At 41.8% G+C, this 21,356-nt stretch overlaps 1 protein-coding gene across 2 annotated transcripts in view; it reads left to right on the plus strand.

Annotated features, from left to right (window-relative positions):
• The window catches only part of HECW1 (HECT, C2 and WW domain containing E3 ubiquitin protein ligase 1), a 326,637-nt gene that overhangs the window by 100,354 nt on the left and 204,927 nt on the right, over positions 1–21,356 (plus strand). Inside the window, exon 4 of one of the 2 annotated variants that reach the window (XM_086396047.1) lies at positions 10,270–10,364. In XM_086396047.1, coding sequence (XP_086252173.1) covers positions 10,270–10,364 — 95 coding nt within the window. Of the gene's footprint in view, positions 1–10,269; positions 10,365–15,633; positions 15,779–21,356 lie in introns of those variants that run through there. The other variant, XM_086396048.1, reaches the window with a different exon arrangement.

Below are 21,356 nucleotides of genomic sequence, written 5' to 3' on the forward strand. Positions count from 1 at the left end.
CTCAAAATTTAATTTATATCTCATTATTCCACTGCTTCTTGATCTTTTTGAGCATTTGAAGATATTGTACTTTCTATTACTCCTTCTAGATAACTACTGAGACTGATTCTTTCCTGGTGATTATAGCTTAAGTTAAAATTGCCTTTCCTGGATAATGAGGATGTGGTTTACATCTGTCTCATGTCTGTTTTGTGAATGAGATATTAGTACAGTTAAGTTCATTCTTCTCACTGAAGAATGTTACTGCATAGATAACTTGGTTCCTTCTGCACAAATAAGTGATTCACAACGGAAGACATTCTGCTAATGCATCAGTCCATATGTTTGTGTAGTTCATCAACTGATCACACTTCCGTTCATGAGAGTTGGGCGTTTCTGCACTGTAGATGTGGTGACATATGGATAGCTAAAACCTTGTTATGAAGTTCAAATATTTGTGGTGCTTCAACCTGTGCAATGTCTAGACAGCAATAGGAATAATCTCCTTATTCTTAAAGGATATTTTTACCAGTTGTAGAGTTCTCTATTGACAGTTATATTGTTTCAGCACTTTGAAGCTGTCATTCCTCAGTCTCCCTTTATTTCAGTTTCTATTGAGAAGTCATCTGTCAGTCTGATTGTTGCTTCTGTGAGGATAATCTGCTTTCTTCATTGGCTGATGAAGTAATCTTTTTTTCTTCTTTTGTGAACTTTTGCAGTGATATCTGGATGCTGTGGTCGTTCTGGATTCATAGGGCTTTTTGTGTCTATGAAAAGTGAAAGTGAAGGTCGCTCAGTCATGTCCAACTTTTTATGACCCCATGGACTATACTGTCCATGGAATTCTCCAGGCCAGAATACTGGAGTGGGTAGCCCTTTTCTTCTCCAGGGGATCTTCCCAACCCAGGGATCGAACCCAGGTCTCCAACACTGCAGGCAGATTCTTTACCAGCTGAGCCACTAGGGAAGCCCAAGAATATTGGAGTGGGTAGCGTAGCCCTTCTTCAGCACATCTTCCTGACCCAGGAATCGAATCAGGGTCTCCGCATTGCAGGTGGATTCTTTACTAACTGAGCTATGAGGGAAGCTTTTGTATCTATAGCTTGATATCTTTCATAACTTTTGGAGAATTTTTTAAATTAATTTATTTATTTTAATTGGAGGCTAATTACTTTACAATATTGTGGTGGTTTTTACCAGCCCCAGGTGTAGCATCAATGTCTCTCCTCTCTCTTTTTGGATTCCAGTTTACAGGCATTTTAGACCATATCCTGGTTTCTCATATGTTTCTTATTTGATTCTATATTTTATATCCTTTTTCTATGCGTACCTTATTCTGGTTTCTTTTTATGACCTATGCTCCGGTTTCCTAAATTTTCTCTTGTATTTTGTTTAATCTACTTTAAACCTGAGTTTAAACACTGAATACACTATTTCAAAATTGTAGTTTTATTGATCCAGAATTTTCTGTTTGGTTATTTTTCATAGACTTCATTCTTTGGAACATATTTTCAATCTTATCTTCTATTTTTTTGAATGCATTAAGTGTATGATCATTAAAGCTGTGTATGATAACTCCAATATCTGAAAACCCATGAGTCTCTTTATAGCACTTTCTGTTTTTATTGGTATTTTTTTTACCAATAGAAAGTACTCATTATGTGCCTGATCAATTTTAATTGAAAACTAGACAGTAAACTAAAACTTTTAGAGAGAATTTGAGGCTTAGGATGATCTGCTTTCCTCCTGTGGGGATTTGCATTTCCTTCAGGGCTGTATCTAGCAATTCAGAATAACCTCAATTGAATTTTAAAGATCTGAAATGATTTGAGGGGCCAGGGCTGGTATAGTTCTCAACAGTCTATCTGTTCTCCTATTCAAGGTTCCAATTTGGATCATGAGGACTTACCAGGCTCTGAACTCTAAAGTTTTTATTCCCTTTTAGCCCTGAAAGTCTGTCAGAAGTTCTTTTCACCTTTCCAGCCTCTCAGTGCATTTTTCTGGAATCAACACAGCCCCCCACAAGGATACAGCAACCCCAAATCCTGGGCTCATCTCCAAGTTTTTTTCTTCTGTATCTTATCTTCAATTTACCATTGTCTTGCTAGTTCTCTGATGTCTTCAGGTTAGGATTTCCACTTTTAGGAGGAAAAAATTTATTGGACTCCCAATAAAATTTGAGTTTAAGGTAAAGAATGGATAACTTTTACAGTTTCTGTCCCATGTAATAATTGGAACAGACTTATACTGAGAACTTATTCTCTGTTTATCTGACACTCACACTTAGGTGGATATCCAGTTTTATCTGACAACCCTACTTCAGGCAGAGTTATTTCCATATTTTTCCAGCTTGTCTAGATGTTCTTTGAATTACCTAGAACATCATTGCTGGAAGTGAAATTTCCCTTTTGCTAACTGGTCGACAATCTTATGTTATTAAAAACATTTTTAAAGACAAATCACCAAATGAAAATTAACAGTTTCTTAAATCCTAGCTGCCATGAACTACATGTGTGGCCTTGTATAAGTGGCCTTACATTTTTGGCCTCATTTTCCTTAAATGTAAAATAGGAGTGATAGGTAACATTTATTGAGGCCTTGTTATATGCCAAGCATTATGCTAAGCATGTTATAAAGGGTTAATAATAATTGCTTCTACTTCATAGGGATTTTTGTGAGAGCCAAATTAGAAAATAATTTTCTAATGAATGGTCTGGTGCATTTTCAAAGCTAATTAACTGTTAAGACCAATTTGTTATAAATTTTAAACTAAATTGAGCATTATGCAAATACTAGGGCTACTAGTATCATTGCGTGCTGATGTTTCAAGTGCTACAAAAGGCCTGCGTGCGTGCGCGCTAAGTCGCTTCAGTCATGTCCAACTCTTTGTGACCCTATGGACTGTAGCCTGCCAGGCTCCTCTGTCCAAGCTAGAATACTGGAGTGGGTTGCCACACCCTCCTCCAGGCCTACTAATCTCTAGAAAGTAGAGAGGAAGAAAAGCAATAGTTTTATTCTTTCTTTAAGTGATACTGTAAGTGAAAGTCTATACTTTTTAAATACATGCCTCCCAATAAAAACTATAGTTGTAAGCATCCATATTTGTAGAGGTAGAAACTTCAGTTTTATTCCACTTTGTGATGAGCTAGTCACTCCTGCCCAACTCTGAAAGTAAATCATATGCCAGGTAAAAATAGCCAAAATGTTATAAGGTGATCAATTTCACATCCACCATTAACCTATAAGAGTTTAGGATGTCATATTCCTCTGAAAGGGTAAGAACTACACCCTTTGAGTGGAGCATGGACTGGATTTTGACTCCCTGCTCACTGCTTAACTAGACAGCTTTATGTAGCACATGCCTGAACAACTATACATGACAATCCTGTTGAACATAAATCGATATACAGTGAGGAAGGGCAACGTGTATGTGTTGGCTGCTTTGCACATAGCACGTTATTTCATTTGCTCTGTGCAACAGCCATACACGAAACAATGCATACAAAGCTGGCAGTGGTCTCACCATTCTACATTGAGACTAAGGCTCAGAGAGTCTATATAACTCATTCTGTTAATGATGGGCAAGTCAAGAATTGGACTTGCGTGTATTTGATCCCACATTCCTACTCTTTCCTTAGATCACTTTTCCTTCCTAGACTTCTGCTACTCCGTACATAATGAATCAAATAAACAACAAAATAGTTATAACAGAGATGCCTTGTGTTTAAACTTTGAGGGCATTTTAAAATTATTGTTATTTTTAACTAGAAAAGCAGAGAAAGATAGAACTTCACCCCCCTTAGGTGAAGTATCTGAAAAAACAACCAACAACCCTCTAATATTTCTTGGCCTTTGCACCCTGATACTTTTGTTAGAGGCAGCAACAGTGTAACAATGTCTTTATGCTTGAATCTGTTCTAAAAGTCATGTAATATTCAGTTTCAGTTCAGTTCAGTCCCTCAGTCATGTCAGACTCTTTGCAACCCCATGAACTGCAGCATGCCAGGCCTCCCTGTCCATCACCAACTCCAGGAGTTTACCCAAAGTCATGTCCATTGAGTCGGTCATGTCCATTGAGTCGGTGATGCCATCCAACCATTTCATCCTCTGTCGTCCCCTTCTCCTCACCCCCTCAATCTTTCCCCGCAACAGGGTCTTTTCAAATGAGTCAGCTCTTCGCATCAGGTGGCCAAAGTATTAGAGTTTCAGTTTCAGCATCAGTCCTTCCAATGAACACCCTGGACTGATTTCCTTCAGGATGGACTGGTTGGATCTCCTTGCAGTCCAAGGGACTCTAAAGAGTCTTCTCCAGCACCACATTTCAAAAATTAGGCCATAGGAAATTATCTATGAAGCATTAGGACCACTAGAATGTAATAGAACACAACTGCACACAGCCCTTAACACATGGCTATTGCTGCCAGCAGTTACCCACTCCACACATGCCCTGTTATCAGGCAACAGTTAGTGCCAGACCATTAATGGTCACTCAGCCATTGCTCCATGCCAGGCCCCTCCTCTAAGTGCTGCTGCTGCTGCTGCTAAGTCACTTCAGTCATGAGCGACTCTGTGCGACCCCATAGACGGCAGCCCACCAGGCTCCCCCATCCCTGGGATTCTCCAAGCAAGAACACTGGAGTGGGTTGCCATTTCCTTCTCCAATGCATGAAAGTGAAAAGTGAGAGTGAAGTCGCTCAGTCGTGTCTGACTCTTAGCAACTCCATGGACTGGAGCCCACCAGGCTCCTCTGTCCATGGGATTTTCCAGGCAAGAGTACTGGAGTGGGGTGCCATTGTGAGCAGCTCGCAGTGTTGTTGTTTAGTTGCTTAGTCATGTCTGACTCTTCACGACCCCATGAACTGGAGCCCGCCAGGCTCCTCTGTCCATGGGATTTCCCAGGCAAGAAAACTGGAGTGAGTTGCCATTTCCTTCTCCAGAGGATCTTCCCAACCCAGGGATCAAACCCACGTCTCCTGCATTGCAGGCAGATTCTTTGCCACTGAACCACTTGGGAAGCCCCGTTTGTCAGTGAGCAACCATTAACAGTCCTTCTCAGCCATTGGTTGGAACTGCAGTGGGCCCCTCCCCAATGCAAGCTGCTGTCAGTGAGCAGCCATTAGTGGCTCAGTTAGCCAATGGTCAGTGGAGTGGTGGTCATCAGGCAGAGAGTGAGGTAGGAGGTGGGGGGTGAGGTAAGAGATGGAGACTTGGATTACAGGTGAACTGAGAGGCCCGGGGAACAGGCTGGGGGCTGTGTCCTACAAAACTCCAGAGCCCTGGCCAAGGTTGTCCACTGGCCTTGGTCCAAGCCTTGAGGCAGCACTGAACCTCTCCCTCATCCTTGTCTCTGTGACCTAGTGGCAGCAGCAGTCTGCCTGTGAAGTCGGTGAGACTTGGCACTGGTTATTTGGGCAGCCTGAGGAGCCTGAGGGCCAGATGAGTTCTGGGTGCCTGGCTCCCTCAGTGATGACAGCTGGCATAGTCTGGGGACCTGGCCCTGAGGGAGCCTCCAGCTGAGATCTGCCTCTTCTTAGCCAGGATCTGGACCTCAAAAGGTAAAAGTTGTGCCTGGGGACCCTGACCTTTCTTGTCATAACAGAGAATTTGTTTGGTGGAGGTTTACAGGGACATCGTTACATGACCATGACCTGATCTCAAGAGCAAAGGATCTGACACCAAGAAGTGTGCAACAATTCACTGTGCCCCTCCCTCACCTTTCCTAGAAAAGGGCTTTGCTGAAAGCTTTCAGGGAGTTTGGGGTTTTAAAGGCACAAGTCACCGTCTTCTTGCATGGCCCTCAATAAAGCCTTCTCTGCTCCAAACCCTGATGTTTTGGTAATGATTAGCTTCACTGTGCAGAGATGGCAATGGCACGCCACTCCAGTACTCTTGCCTGGAAAATCCCATGGACAGAGGAGCCTGGTAGGCTGCAGTCCATGGGGTCACTAGGAGTCGGACATGACTGAGCAACTTCACTTTCACTTTTCACTTTCATGCATTGGAGAAGGAAATGGCAACCCACTCCAGTGTTCTTGCCTGGAGAATCCCAGGGATGGGGGAGCCTGGTGGGCTGACGTCTGTGGGGTCGCACAGAGTCGGACACGACTGAAGCGACTTAGCAGCAGCAACAGCAGCAGCTTCACTGGGTGTCAGGCACATGGACTGGCATTTTGGTAATGAGGGCAGTGTAGCTGCTCTTGGGTTAAGGAAGGCAGTGGAGTCAATCAAATGAAACCAATATTTCATCAGTCATTTTTCAACAGCCGTTTCTTGAGAATTGCTGCATGACATGTCACTGGAAATATAAAGATAAATAGTGCCTAGTCTCCTCCTGGAAAAATTCAGTGTGGGGCTAATCAAACAGACCAGTTGAATATAACAGTCACCAAAGAAGCATGGAAGTTTGCAAGACAAAGTGATATTCTAAAATCCATACCATAAATCATCTGTATATGATATTGTTCATGTGTTTTAACAATTGTAGGTAACTTCTCTATAGAGACCATCTCAAATTGTTATTCAGTCACTCAGTCATGTCTGACTCTTTGAGACCCCATGGACTGCAGCACCCCAGTGTCCTTCACTATCTCCTGAAGTTTGCTCAGACTCATGTCCATTGAGTTGATGATGCCATCCAACCATCTCATCCTGTCACCTCCTTCTCCTCCTGCCCTCAATTTTCTCAGCATCAGGTTGTTTTCCAAAGAGCCGGCTCTTTGTATCAGGTGGCCAAAGTATTAGAGCTTCAGCATCAGTCCTTCCAATGAGTGTTCAGGGTTGATTCCCTTTAGGATTGACTGTTTTAATCTCCTTGCTGTCCAAGGGACTCTCAAGAATCTTCTCCAGCACCACAGTTTGAAAGCATCAGTTCTTTGGTGCTCAGCCTTCTTTATGGTCCAGCTCTCACATCCAAAAAACAATTGAGTATCTCTTTCAAGTTTGAATAGGAAATCGTTTAAACAGCAGGAGCTATTTAGGTTAAATAAAAGGAAAATCCATTAGTAAATTAAGTTGCTGAATACTGGAATCTTAAAACGCTTAAGAAAAAGAAAAATTTACCAGTAGTTTTTCAGAAAACAATCATAATACTTTGAAGGTTTCCATGAATTCTTGGCTCTAAACATGCACTGACCCTCTCACCTAGCAATAGGATTCAATAAAAGATTGTATATAATTTCCCTGACCTTTTTATGTGAAAGCATTGGAATAATTTACTTTGAAAGGAAAGCTAGTAGTGCCTTTCTGGGATACCTGCTATATAAAATTTTCCTCCACACAACTAAACTTGAAGTGAAGCCATTTGGCTCCTCCATGCCCATCTCTCTGGCATTTACAGGCAGAGTAACTCATATTCTGAACTGCAGTGACTCAGTGTGGTGACCTGGTTCACTGCTCAGGGTGCCTCCATGATCCCTTGTCATTGTGGTTCAGTCATTCAGTCGTGTCTGACTCTTTGCAACCCCATGGACTGCAGCACGCCAGGCTTCCCTGTCCCTCACCATCTCCTGCAGTTTGCTCAAACTCATGTCCATCGAGTCAGTGATGCCATCCAACCATCCCATCCTCTGTTGTCCCCTTCTCCTGCCTTCAGTTGGAGTCTTTTCCAAAGAGTTGGCTTTTCACATCCGGTGGCCAAAATATTGGAATTTCAGCATCAGTCCTTCCAATGAATATTCAGGATTGATTTCCTTTAGGAGTGACTGGTTTGATCTCCTTACAGTCCAAGGGACTCTCTTGGACTCTCTTTGAACCACAGTTCGAAGAGATCAATTCTTTGGTGCTCAGCCTTTTTTTATTGTCCAGCTCTCACATCTATCTGTCCATGACTACTGGGAAAACCGTAGCTTTGACTATATGGACCTTTGTAGGCAAAGTAAAGTCTCTGCTTTTTAATACACTGTCTAGGTTTGTCATTGCTTTCCTTCCAAGGAGAAAGCATCTTTTAATTTCATGGCTTCAGTCACCATCCACAGTGATTTTGGAGCCCAAGAAAATACCTGCCTCTCAGGCTAAAACAGTAATATTGACTTAGCCAAAAAGTTTGTTCAGGTTTTTCTGTAATCAGGATGTGTAGACCTATAGATCTCTGTATGTAGACCTTATGTGGGGTGCCTTGGAGAATATGGAACTAAGTTAAAAGATTGTCCGCCAAGAGCTTAAAAGGCAATCAACAGATATGCAAAATCACTGCACTGCAAGGATGAAGAAGAAAGGAAACTTAAAATATTGATATTTTAAAGTAAAGTAAGAATATGTCTGCAAAAGGTAAACGTTTGGCAGTGGGAAATCTTAACTGCAGTTCAATGGATTAAAAAAAAACACTAAATACAATGGCTAATTAAAAGTTGATTAAAATCTTTTAGAATAAAAATGAGATGCTATTTTAAACTTATATTTAATTGATAATATTCAATGTTAGCAAGGATTAAAGAGTTGATCAGAGTTACATTTTCTGGTCGAAGTATACAGTGCTTTGTAGAAAGCAATTTGGCCACAGAAAGGGAGAATCCTTAAATAGCCCTATCTTCTAAAGAAGAATATTGCAATTCTCATATGCTTTATATGATATATTGAAAGAAACTTTTCTATATCATCTAGGTTTAGGTTCAGCTACATATGCTAGAAACCCCCAAATAACAATGGCAAAGAGCATAAATGTGATCTGCAAGGGAGGCTACAAAACGTTCTTTAGCTGGGCATTACTACCCAAAATAAAACTGAAATTTAATCATTAAGGATGAAAAGGAGAATGAGTGTTGGTAGATAAGAAGCAACTTTTGCTCCATTATCCTAGAGAACAAACTTGAACTTAAAAATAATTTTCAAAAAGGCATTAATTTTAAGGGATAATCCCAAATTTCCAAGATGAGGAAAATATTTTCAAGTTACAAATTGATTCAGATTCCATAGAACAAGGAATGTTATCTACAAAGCTTTGAATTGATGGTTGATGTTTAATCACTAAATCATGTCTGACTCCTTGAGACCTCATGGGCTGCTACACACCAGGCTCCCCTGTCCTTTACTATCTCCCAGAGTTTGCTTAAACTCATGTCCTTTGAGTGGGCGATGCCATCCAACCATCTCACCCTCTGTCACCTCCTTCTCCTCTGGCCCTCAGTCTTTCCCAGCATCAGGTCCTTAGATGGTTGAACATGCTTTATTAACAATTTACTTTAAAAAGCGAAAGGTGCAATACTGGATGCTTGGGGCTAGTGCACAGGGACGACCCAGAGGGATGGTATGGGGAGGGAGGAGGGAGGAGGGTTCAGGATGGGGAGCACAGGTATACCTGTGATGGATTCATTTTGATATTTGGCAAAACTAATACAATTATGTAAAGTTTAAAAATAAAATTATAAAAAATAATAAAATAATAAATAAATAAAAATAAAAAAATAATAAAAAAAGGAAAAAAAATAAAATAAAAAGCAAAAGGTGTTATTATATAAAGCGTATACACTCAAGTATGCAAAACACATTCTTAAAAGTGTTTTTTATACTTTGCTTCATTGTCCATATTTTCCATAATGAACATATTAAAATGAATGCTAAGAAAATTGCAGACATTATTTTTAAATACATTATAATTGAAGACAAATTCCCAGATTTGAGAAACAAGAACTCAAATTGGGAGAGTCCGCATGTTGTTCCAGACAAAATTAATATAAGGGACTAAGACAAAGCCCAATAAATTTTTCAAATTTAAAGAGGAAAAAACCCTATTGACAGTACATTGGGAAAAGCAGGTCACCTCCCAATGAACCAAACTCAAGTTGGCCACAGATTTTGTCCTCTGCAAAACAAAATGCTAAAAAGTTATGGAGTTTCCACATTATTATCTAGTGATCATCATCAGAAAATATGCCTCTCTTCTGTGTATTTCAATAATTTCTCAAAGTCTTCCTTCAAATTACCAACATACTAATCACAATGAATTCAATAAGAGAAAATTATAGAAGAAACAGACTGGTAGTGATCACCAAATCACCTAAAATCTTAAAACTGAGGGTTTAAAAGCAATATCTTCTAATGGGATAGGATGAATGCTGAAAAGTCTAAATGATAGATTTGCCTTGGGTTCAAAAACACTAAGACCAAAACAAATTTTGATGATGCACATTCAGAAAAAAGTTGGACCGTGAGGCCACAAGTAAAGCAAGGCTGTCGGGGTGGCTGCCTGGGTGGGAGGAATTGGGTGGCAGTTCCTGGGGGTGTCCTCTCTGGCCCTGGCCCTTTCTTCCAGGGTTACACCCTACTTCTCAGTCCCATTTTATTTTTGTCTTTCAGCTGAAACTAAGATCTGCTTCAAATACTACCATGGAGTGAGTGGAGCCTTGCGAGCCACCACCCCCAGTGTCACAGTCAAAAACTCAGCAGCTCCTGTAAGTCCTGTGTCCTCCTCTTTTGTCCTCCTCTTAGAACTAACTCTGGTGCTTCTTTACTTTGCTATTCTGTTCTTATGTTTTAATGTATGTGTGCTGGGGGTGGGGAATCTCCACACAAATACGGAGATATATTGATAGATTCTGAAAATATCTATATTGATACATATAATGATAGATTCAGACAGACAGAAGCACATCTCAAAATCATGCAGTGAAATGAGATCCCAAATAAACTTATCAGAACGCATACATCCCACTTTTTGTTAGAGAAATATCAGGCTTCACTAGATAACCAGATGTTTCTAATAGACTCACACATAATTGGGCTTCCCAGGTGGCGTTAGTGGTAAAGAACCCACCTGCCAACAGAGGAGACATAAGAGATGCAGGTTCGATCCCTGACTTGGGAAGGTCCCCTTGAGGAGGATGTGGCAACCCATTCCAGTATTCTTGCCTGGAGAATCCCATGGACAGAGGAGCCTGGCGGGCTACAGTCTGTAGGGTCGTAAAGAGTCAGACACAACTGAAGTGATTTAGCACACACGCATAATTGCAGTGAATAAAAGTCTCTCTTAGGAATACATCTTTAAAATTCCATGATGTTAAATATTTAAATTACTGGATGTTTAAATTTTTTAGGCTTAAGGTAAATTTCTGAAATAGAATTTAAAGTTTTAGACTGATTTTAGTCATAGAATTAGAAAATGATAGGCCTAGAAAAGACTAGAATCTCTGGTCCTTTTCTTCTTTTCTTTATATAAATGAGGAAAGTGTAATTTTACCGAGGAATTTAAGTGATATACCTAGGGTCACACGGTTAGCTAGCTGCAGATTGGAGATTTAAATCACACTGTTTCCTACCTGGTGGCTCTGTTGAGTACTCTGGTGATAAATGCTGTCTTTTCATAAATTACAGTCTGGTTTTATCTTTGTGTTGCTTCTTACCTTAGTTCTCAATTCATCAGATGAGGCTAACTGAAATCTTACAAATGGCATTCCTTTTCCTTTCATATAAATTAAAAATGACGGACTGGGGAAAGTTGAACAGAAACCACTGAGGACTTTGTAAGTAGAGTATCACTTTTACTTACTACTGTAAGTAAAAAAAGATTTGAGGGTTTTTTCCCCTATGTAAAAAGAAAGAGAAATTGAATGAGAAATGAAATAAGAATGATTTAGAAAGAACCTCAGCTCCAAAAGACACCATTTGCTGTTTCACAAATCATTTTTTCCATGTGCTAAAGATGTCTGTGTTGAGTCCTCAGTGGGGGCAGTAAGACAAACAGGCTTGGGAACCAGGAGCCTGTCTGCCTCCATCCTGGGGGTGGACAGGGCTTTCCAGGGCTTCCCATGAGGGGACACACAGCAGGCGGGGCAGGGAGAAGAGAGGAGGGACCAGCTACACTGTTCACTGGCTCTACCATTTCTCCCTGCACTCACCCTGTCTACTTATATGTGATGTTTGTCACTTTATGGGGTGGGTCAGAACTCTTAAGTGTGATAATCTGAGGACATATCCCCAGAGTGGTGAGCCCAACTTCCAGCTCCATCTGTAAGGACCATCCCCCAAAGAGGGGAGCCAGTTGTCCAGGCAGGAGGAGCAACAGAATAGAAGCAGTGAAACTGGAGCTGAATATCGAGGTGGACAAAGCAAGAAGGCTTTGAACACACAACAGAGAAGAGAGAGGCTGAAGGCAGAGTCTAGCTGATTCGGGAAGAGCCCTCCAGTCAGGCTTGGCCGGTTTCCGCCACAGCACAGTGAGTCAAGTGATGGGGCAGCTTCTCCCAGATGCCTGAATCCCTCAGCCAAGATGGGTTTTGCCCAGGGATGGGACTGGCCTGCTGGCTCAAGGCTGGAACGAGACGGGAGAGCTCCTCACCTTCTGCTCAGGTGGGCTGCTATGGGTGTGTCCAGCCCTGGAATTCCAGTGAATTCTTATCTTCCGGGAAGTCCTTTTTGGAGGAAGCTCTCTGGGGCATTTGGCTTCTCTGAACTCAGCCTACTGGAAACTCCGGTTTTAACCTGCTCCTCAGACTAATGCAAAATGTGATCTACATCATCAGAGAGGTATACAACCTAAGCCTGAAAAAATAAAAGGTGCCAGGTACCTGGAAAACTGCCTAAGATTACACTGAGGAAAAGCCCTCTTTGAGATGAGATCAGTTTGTCACCTGGCTTAGGCTTTCCAGGGGATGTGACATCAGAGACAAGGGCTCAGGTCTGAGGAGAGGAAACAGCAGGTTGTTTGACAGGCATGTTAAGGAGCTGGCCTGCTTCTGAGTCAGCACTGGCCCCACCGCGTTATCCCTTGTCTGCTCCGTGGCTTATGCTTAAAATGCAGACATCTGGAAACACTCTGACATGTTACTGTTCTTCTCTTATCTTCTCCAAGGTGACTTTCTTGTATAAATCAGTAGACACTTGGGTTGACACTTTAATGTACTTTCCATACACAACTGTTGTTTCTTTTCTTAATCCAAGAGCCTGACCTCCAAGCCCATGTGATGCCAGGAGTGGAGAGTAATCTTCCCACTGCCTCATTAGTGATGAGTCCTATGGCAGAAGGGAGGATGTACTTTCCTGCAAGACAGCCTTTTAACGTGCAGTTGGGTTTTGTGATAGTTAAACTCCCGGTGGCCTTTATTATTCTGTACCATGGTGCATTCTTCAAAGGCGATTTACTTGTATTGTTCTAATCGATTCACGGCATATTGGTGAGACAGTTGGGAAGGGTCTTTTTGGTTAAGTGACCACTGGCTATGTGGTTGTGGAGCTGAATTTAATCTAGCCTTTGCTTTCTGAACTCAGTTTAGTTTTTGAACTTTGCCTTTGCATTTGGTCTGTGGACTTAAGCTCACTGTTTCTAAAGGGAAGTGCTATTCAATTTTTCCAAAATCAGCTTGCCATTTTTAAACTGAGGATTGCTGGTGCCGCCCTGATCTCTTATGAAGAGTTGTTTCTCTATGGCCATTCTATCATGTCCCAGTTTTGGCGGCTGGAAGTCCAAATCAAGGTGTTCACAGGATTGGTTTCTTTTGATGCCTCTCTTCTTGGCTTGCAGACTACTGTCTTCTCATTGTGTACAAAAATGGCCTTTTCTCTAAGTGCCTGAATCCTTGGCATCTCTTCTTGTTCTTGTAAGGACACCAGTCCTCTTGGATCAGGACCCAACTCTAAAGCCCTCATTTAACATTAATTACCTCTCTAAAGGCACAGTCTCCAAATACAGGGAGTTAGGATTTAAACAAATGAATTTGGTGGGGGGACACAAGTCAGTCCATAACAGAGACCCACTGTCTCCTTGGGCTGACTTGACAAAGTCTACCCCAGCCATCTGCTGCACAGTCCCTGTGTTCCAGCAGTAATAGTCCATCTGTCTATCTGGTAACTGTGATTATACACACACACACACAAAGGATTTGATTCTTATTTTCTGGGACTCTTTAATGAAACAACACTGGAGAAGACCCCTGATCTAAAAGAACCAGTCCTGTCTCCCCTAGTCATACACACACACACACACACACACACACACACACTCGCTTCCCAGGTGGCTCTAGTGGTAAAAAAAAGAAAAAAAACAGCCGCCAATGCAAGAGATGTAAGAGATGCTGATTCAGTCCCTGGTTCAGGAAGATCCCCAGGAGGAATGCATGGCAACCCTCTGCAGTATTCTTGCCTGGAGAATCCCATGGACAGAGGAGCCTGGTAGGCTACAGTCCACAGGGTCACAAAGAATCAGACACAACTGAAGCAGCTTAGCACACATGCAGGCATATACACATATATGTATATATTCAGTTACATATATTGTTTTTCTTTACATGAACTTGATCATTTCTATACAATCCAATAAACCAACTTTATACTCATCCATTATAATACTAACCATGAAACGCTAGAGATTTTTAGAACTACAATGAAGACCAAAATAAGTATAAAAGGTATCACCATTTTTAACATTAAAAAAATACACAAATAGTATATCCTCCTTGGAAATACTTATAAACAAAGAGGAAAATATCACTTGTAATTCCACCACTCAAAAGAGCCTCAGGAACTTGTCGAAAGGAAGGGCTTTTGATTGCCTCTGGCCTTGGAGCCGGCTTTTGCAGTAAGATTAACAAGTGTCCTGGGGAGAGGGTGGCCAGCCAGCCCCTGGGCTCCATGGGCCTCAGAGCCAGTCAGCACTGCGGCTTTTACACAGAAAGTGCCTGATAAATGGCCGTCAGATTGACGACAGTCTAGCCAAACATTCTGGTTTTCAAATTCTAAATGGCCTTTCTATAAAAAGTTTGCTTTTTTTTTTTTTTAACATTTCACTGAGGGATAAGAAATCTCAAATTACAAAGATGCTGACTCCAGATTTGCACCTTTCAACTCAAGTGTTCAACTCAGCAGTCACACTCTGGGAAAAGCACTCCTTCAGGGAAAGAGTCTGAGAGAAAGTAAGTAAATTAAACCTGACCCACAAGCAGAGTGATGAAGGCAGTGTGTCGAGCACCAGTAGGTCAGAGATACCTGGGATTGGCAAGGAGGGTCCAAGTTCTCCCCTACTTCAAGCAGGAAAATAGCCCCCAGCCACACTGGTTGAGATGCTGGCCAGAGAGAGAAGCACAGCCCAGGTGGTCTCCTCCCCACACCCAGAGGGCTGCCTTCCACTGGCCACTTCCACACCAGCCACTTTTCAGACATAATTAAAAGTTCCATGGTTATCCTGTACAATAAATTGACATCAGGGCTTTTGCCTTTCTTGGTCTATGCAGAAAGCAAAGTTCAGGTTGATTAACAGGCAGATTAACTCTACTCTTTTAATTTCTTTGGTTCAAAACACATGATCTGCAAGACTGACCCGAGGAGCCGAGCCCTCAAATGTGCTTACTCCAAAGTTTGTTGCTGCCCCTACCCCTCGCAATAATTAATCTTGGGTCTAGTAGATCATTAGGTCTGACCCCTTTCAACCACCTGAACTGAGCCCAGGATTTAAGGTTGCATTGGGCTGCCTGGGGAGGAAGACAGGGTCCCCACTTTTAGATTAGGGCTCTTCTCCAGGGCTTTTTCATTAAGCAGTCCCAAAACTCAGAAGCCAGTCCTTGCATCTTAATCACAGAGGTAGATCTTTTTTCTCCTTTGGAGTTTGTCTGTGTTGCTCTTAACAGAGGGACCAGAAGCCCTTAAATGAGTAAAGTCCTCAGGCATGTGAGGGTGTAAAGGCTCTGTCTGTGCTCAGCCAAGGGTAAGTCAGAATTATCAGGCAGCGCTAGGACTGAGAGCAGAGTCTGACCCCTAGAGTTTTTTATACCTCCCCCAGGGCTGTGGACAGTTTCCCTGCCCATGTTCTTGACCACAACTAACTTTGACGAAAATGGCTGCTCTGTCAGAACCTAAAGAGGACTGCATTTCAGAGGAGGTTAGTATAATCTTAGCACTAATACTTCAGTTTAGGGGTTCAGGTATTTGTGCACCCAAATAGATGCATGTGCACATAGCCACTACCGGGTTATTTTAAAGACTCCCTGAGTTTCATTGGAGCCTCTCTAATTTTTCAAACAACTGTATGGTTTGTGTGTGTTACACTTTCAAATGACAAAAAAAAAAATCTTGCTTGCTTAAAATTGTCAACATTAACCTAATATTTTTTTCTTAAACTATTTGAAACTATTATTCTTTTTTCTTTCTAGACCCTTTCTAGCAATTGTAAGTTTCTTTAATTGCCTTTTTCTAAAGGCTTAGCCAAAATGAGGTGATTTTGCTTTCTTAGGGCATAATGACTACTGGTGAGGAGAAATAAGGAGGTTTTCTCAACTGGGAGACTAACATTTCAAAGAGTTGTTTATAACCTGAAACAACCATGTGGTTTATGGGTAGAGTTCTCTCAGATAACCTGCCTTAGGAAGATTCTGCATTGTGCCCTCAGACGTCCCAAATTTGCCTTTTTGAAACACTTCAAGCTGAAAAGAAAGGTATGGATAACCTCCATTCCAGATGCAGGACTTGGGGGTAATTATTGCTTATTTGGAGGGAGGGATGCGCATGCACAAATACGCTGTCCACTTCATTGAACATTAGTTCACTTTGTTGAACTAATAGGAACAAGAAGTGATGATCACACTGAAATCAAACAAAACTGGATTCAAATCTCTGCTGTCTGACTTACTAGCTGTGGGCATTTGAAGGGCAGGAAAGGCGCTTTTTCAAGCCAACAGCATACCCAACCCCAACAGTTATTTGGCATTTTTTGCCTTATTCCTTTGCACACTCAATTCCCACTCTTAAAATCTTTTCTTGAATAATGTAGGGAAATAATGGAATAAAGTAATGTATAGTATCATTTTCCCATATTTTTTCTTCTTACTTGGGCTGCACAAATTAAAATGGGACTAACACTTTTCTCATTCATTTAACAAGAGTTTGTTGCCAAATATTAGAGAAAATACCCCACTGCTCTGTATTTCCTAAACAGTAAAATAGAGATGCCAGGAAATGAATTTATACTCCTGACCATCAGAATTACTCATGTAGAATTAAGGTCCAGATGTGGTAGTTATGAGTCCTGAGTTTTATCCTCTACAAGTTTAATCCTGAATAAAGGCATGAACAAAAATCAGTGACCACTGTTCTTATTATCCATAATTGTACTATAAAATGCAGCTAAGAGATAATTCTGTTGTATTTCTTGATGGCTTCCGTATTCATATTAAAGAGACAATCTCTCCCACATTCTGGCCTCTCAGTTCCTATGGCCAACCTTCCTCAGCCATTGACTCCCACGGTTCTGGTCTAGGTCTTCCCAACACGAGTGGCTGCATCACTTCCGAATTCTCAGATCCCAGTATACCACTCTTAGACCATCCTCTCCCCGCTTTGCAGCTCACTGGCCTGCCTCAAATCTGTTGATCTTAACTACATGATCACACACGTGTTTCACCTCCCTCTTTAGCCTTATCACTGACCCATTCATCTCTTTGTCACTCTCACCTGGCAAAGTCCAGCCATGGTTAAACCCAATTTTGCCCACCCTTGTTCTAGGAAGTAAAAGAATTTTTATAACCACAAATCTCAAGAGCCCTTTAGCACTCCCAAGGAGCACTCAACTTTTCCTACACTCAAAGAAAGCTATTTCATATTTTCTTCTTTTTCCTCAAATCTATAGCACCTGCCCCCTCTCCACCATGATGACCCGCTTTCCTTCGCTGAGAAAATAGAGGCCATCAGACCCCGATCAGCTTGCCTGCACACAGCCCACTGCACTAGCCTGCCTGAACGCAGGCTCACAAGCTCTGTTCCTTCTCATTCCCACTGTCCCGGGTCAAACTGTCAATTTATACATAGGATGCTAGCTCATCTTGCCTTCTAAGAAACTCTGATCCTGAGATTAGCATCTGTCTCCTGCATAGCCAATTCTCCTCTCTGTTGGAACTTTGTCAGCTCATCACATAATGTTTCTGCTCAAAATTGGCTTTTCTGTTCAACATTCTTTCCATAACCTTCCAGTCCTAGGCGGCCTGCCCCCGCCTACTGCTGCCCCTCCTTTTCCACCTATTTCTAGTATCACTGGTTGTCTTTCCCACCCTTGAGTTCAGCAAGCCAGTCTGCTCTTAGGGTCTTTGTTCTTCATGTGAGGAGCATGTCCCCCAGATATTGAAATGGCTTACTGCATCTTTTCATTTAGGATTTTTCTCAACGTCACCTTCTCAGTGGTCTCTGTAAGCACCCAATGTAAAAGAGTCTCCACACACATACAGGCACTCTCCAGGCGCCATCGTGCTTTGTTTTCACTCATGGTGTTCATGGTGCAATTTCTGTGTGTTTAGTCCCCCTATTAAAGTATAACCTCTAAGGTCAAGGATGCATTTGCCTGTCCTATTCAGAGCTGGTTCCCAGCACCAGCTAGAATAATACCTGGCATGTGGCAGGCCATCCATAAAACACTTGTACCCAATAGGTATGGTTTGAGGCCCTGGCTTGGCCTTTTAACTTGGTGGCCTTTAACTTCTCTGAGGGAGGCTCCATTTCTGAATCTACAGCAGTATAGAGGGATGATAAAAATAGGATCTGTTTCATTGGACTGTTAGAAGGTTATATGAGGATGAGATGAAGTGATGCCAGGGATGTTCTCAGCACTGGCCCAGCATGTAGTGAGGATACAGTAAGAATTGATTGGTATTATGAGTCTCATGAGCAAATCCTGTTTCTTTGTGGGTCTCCTCCGGCTCTCTGGTTGCAAAAATACATAGATTTCAGTATCAGTATCATATAGAGAAGCTGAATGCATATTTGGACAATATACAGAAAAATTAAAAGTGCCAAAAATAATGAGTTTGTACCTGTAAGAATGGGTTTAATCCCTTCATTCAGGGTATTTTAAGAGGAAATCACTGTCCCATAAAAAGTACCTGTGGGATGGATGGAGAATAGTTCAAAATGGTGGCTGAACTGTGGATTGTAGTTTAATAAATATTTGTGAGAGAAGAACTAGACCAGAAGTACTTCAGTTTACTTCTTATGCCCAAATAAGTCTGTTGATTAGAGACATTGTCTTAGAAGATCACAATGTAGGCAACCAGAGAGTGGGCCTGGGCTTCCCACACAGCCCTTGGAAAGGCAGAGAGGAGAGATAACAGGTTCTTGATGCTGACCAGTATTTAATGAAAGAGTAAGAACTCCCCTCCAGATATGAGATAAAGGGAGGTGCCCACTCATCACATCATTCAGCAAGTTGTAGGGAGGAGGAACCTCCACGATGTATCTAGGGGAGGGCAGCTGTTGCTGCCGTGGGGGTGTGAGGGCCCTGACGTGGCAGAGTACCTGGGCATCTGTGGACCTAAGTGGGCTTTTCTTAGTTTTTCATGGAAGATCTGTGTGCCATGTCATGGGACAGCAGACGTTGCCCTAGAGAGAGACACACATTTTGCTTAGAACCTAAACACATTTTTATATTTTAAAATACACCTCAGAAATTTTAAAGCAAGTCATTGAGGAGATAGTTTGTATGAAAGTAAAATCAATTTATAAGCATCTTTTCAGGAGCATCATTCATTTTTCAAGGAGTAAATATTGTCGCAGTCTCACTACACACTCCTGTAGCTGAACCATGCACATCCCTCCCCGGGTGAGCCCTCACATTGCCTGTCTGTTTAGTCAGAGGGAGTGGGTGGCTGCAAAGAGCTCTGTGCAAAATGCAGCCCTTGTCTTCCACTGATCAGACTGTCTGACCCAGATGGAAAGGCAGCTGACATACTTCCTATGATTTAATTTACCCAAAGCTTTGCAGTACGTTATTTTTTTTAATTGGAGGATAATTGCTTTACAATGTTATGTTGGTTTCTGCTGTACAACAATGCGAATCAGTCATAATTGTGTGTGTGTTTGTGTGTTTATATATATATATATATATATATATCCCCTCTGCCTTGCTCCTCTCTCCATCCACATCCCACCCCTCTAGGTCATCACAAATATCATATATTAATGCATATATATGGAATCCAGAAAAAATAGTACTGATGAACCTATTTACAGGGGAAAAATGGAGATGCAGATGTAGAGAATGCACTTGTGGACACAGCAGAGGAAGGGGAGTGTAGGATAAATTGAAAATGTGGTATTGACATAAATACACTATCACGTGCAATACATTAATTTAATAGCTATTTTTAATAAGTAGAATTAAAGCAGGTTTTTTTTCCCCTTCAGCCACATAGATTTAGATACAAAGACCAAACTCTTGTCATTCTTCCATCCTTAGCTGGACTTACTGGCGATAAATGACAAAAACTAGGTCTGAAGGACAGTGATTTTGAGGAATTTTATAGTCTGTAAGAAAGTGATTCTAAATTCAGAGTACAAAGAAAGAGATCAGCCAAAGGAACTCCTCTCTTTTCCTCAACACCCTCTTCTAATCAGTCACCAAGTTCTCCCCTTTACTATCTAATGGTACAAGCCTCTCCTCTCCCCGCTGTCCTTCTAATCATATTGTCAAAACTCTCATCGGCTGCCTCCAGATGAGTTCTCTGCCTGTCTTGTGCTTTCTAAACTCAGGCTTCTCAGCCTGGGGCCCACCATGGACTTGATGACAAAAACTTGGCCTCTGTGCACCAGAGACAAATCAAATCTCAGAGACAGAGTTTTGGATGAAGGAGAAAAGATTAGCTTTATTGCTTTGCCAGGCAGAGAAGATCACAGCAGGCTCATGCCCCTCAAAAACTGTGTGTTCCAACCGAGGAGGATTTAGTGAGGAGTTTTAGAGTAATAGTTCAAAGGGTGGAGTTGCTGTTAAGATTAGGGTAAGTGCAGGGCCTGCACTCCTTTGATCTAGTATCAAGTAATCTCTTGATGAGCTTCTCTGGTTCCATTAGTCTGGCCTCAGGTAGTCTTTTCTAGAATGAAGAATGCTGACAATCTTCCATTTATTGAGGGTTTTAATTCTGTAAAGAGCTCAAAGATTTTGTTATGAGTATCCCTTGAGGCAGAACCAAGACCATGCTCTAAGGCTGCACTCTTGTTTCATGCAGCTATGCATGAAATTGTTTCATGTTGTTTCATGAAACAATAGGGCTTCCCTAGTGGCTCAGCTGGTAAAGACTCCGCCTGCAATGTGGGAGACCTGGGTTCCATCCTTGGCTGCTCCTGTTCCCTGTTGAGCCTCATAGCCATCAAAAATTAATTAAAATATCCCAAACATGACATGAATTGGACAAAGCTCAAGCTGGAATCAAGATTGCCAGGAAAAATATCAATAACCTCAGATATGCAGGGACTTCCCTTATGGCTCAACTGGTAAAGAATCTGCCTGCAATGTGGGAGACCTGGGTTTGATCCCTGCGTTGAAAAGATACCCTGGAGAAGGAAATGGCTACCCACTCCAGTATTCTGGCCTGGAGAATTCCATGGATTGTATAGTCCTGGGGTTGCAAAGGGTCAGACAGGACTGAGCAACTTTCACTTCACTTCACTTCACTTCACTTCGAATATACAGATGACACCAC

This window comes from Bos grunniens, chromosome 4 (genome assembly GCF_055505025.1).
Source record: "Bos grunniens cultivar Pamir isolate PY7600 chromosome 4, Bosgru_T2T1.0, whole genome shotgun sequence".
NCBI lineage: Eukaryota > Metazoa > Chordata > Mammalia > Artiodactyla > Bovidae > Bos > Bos grunniens.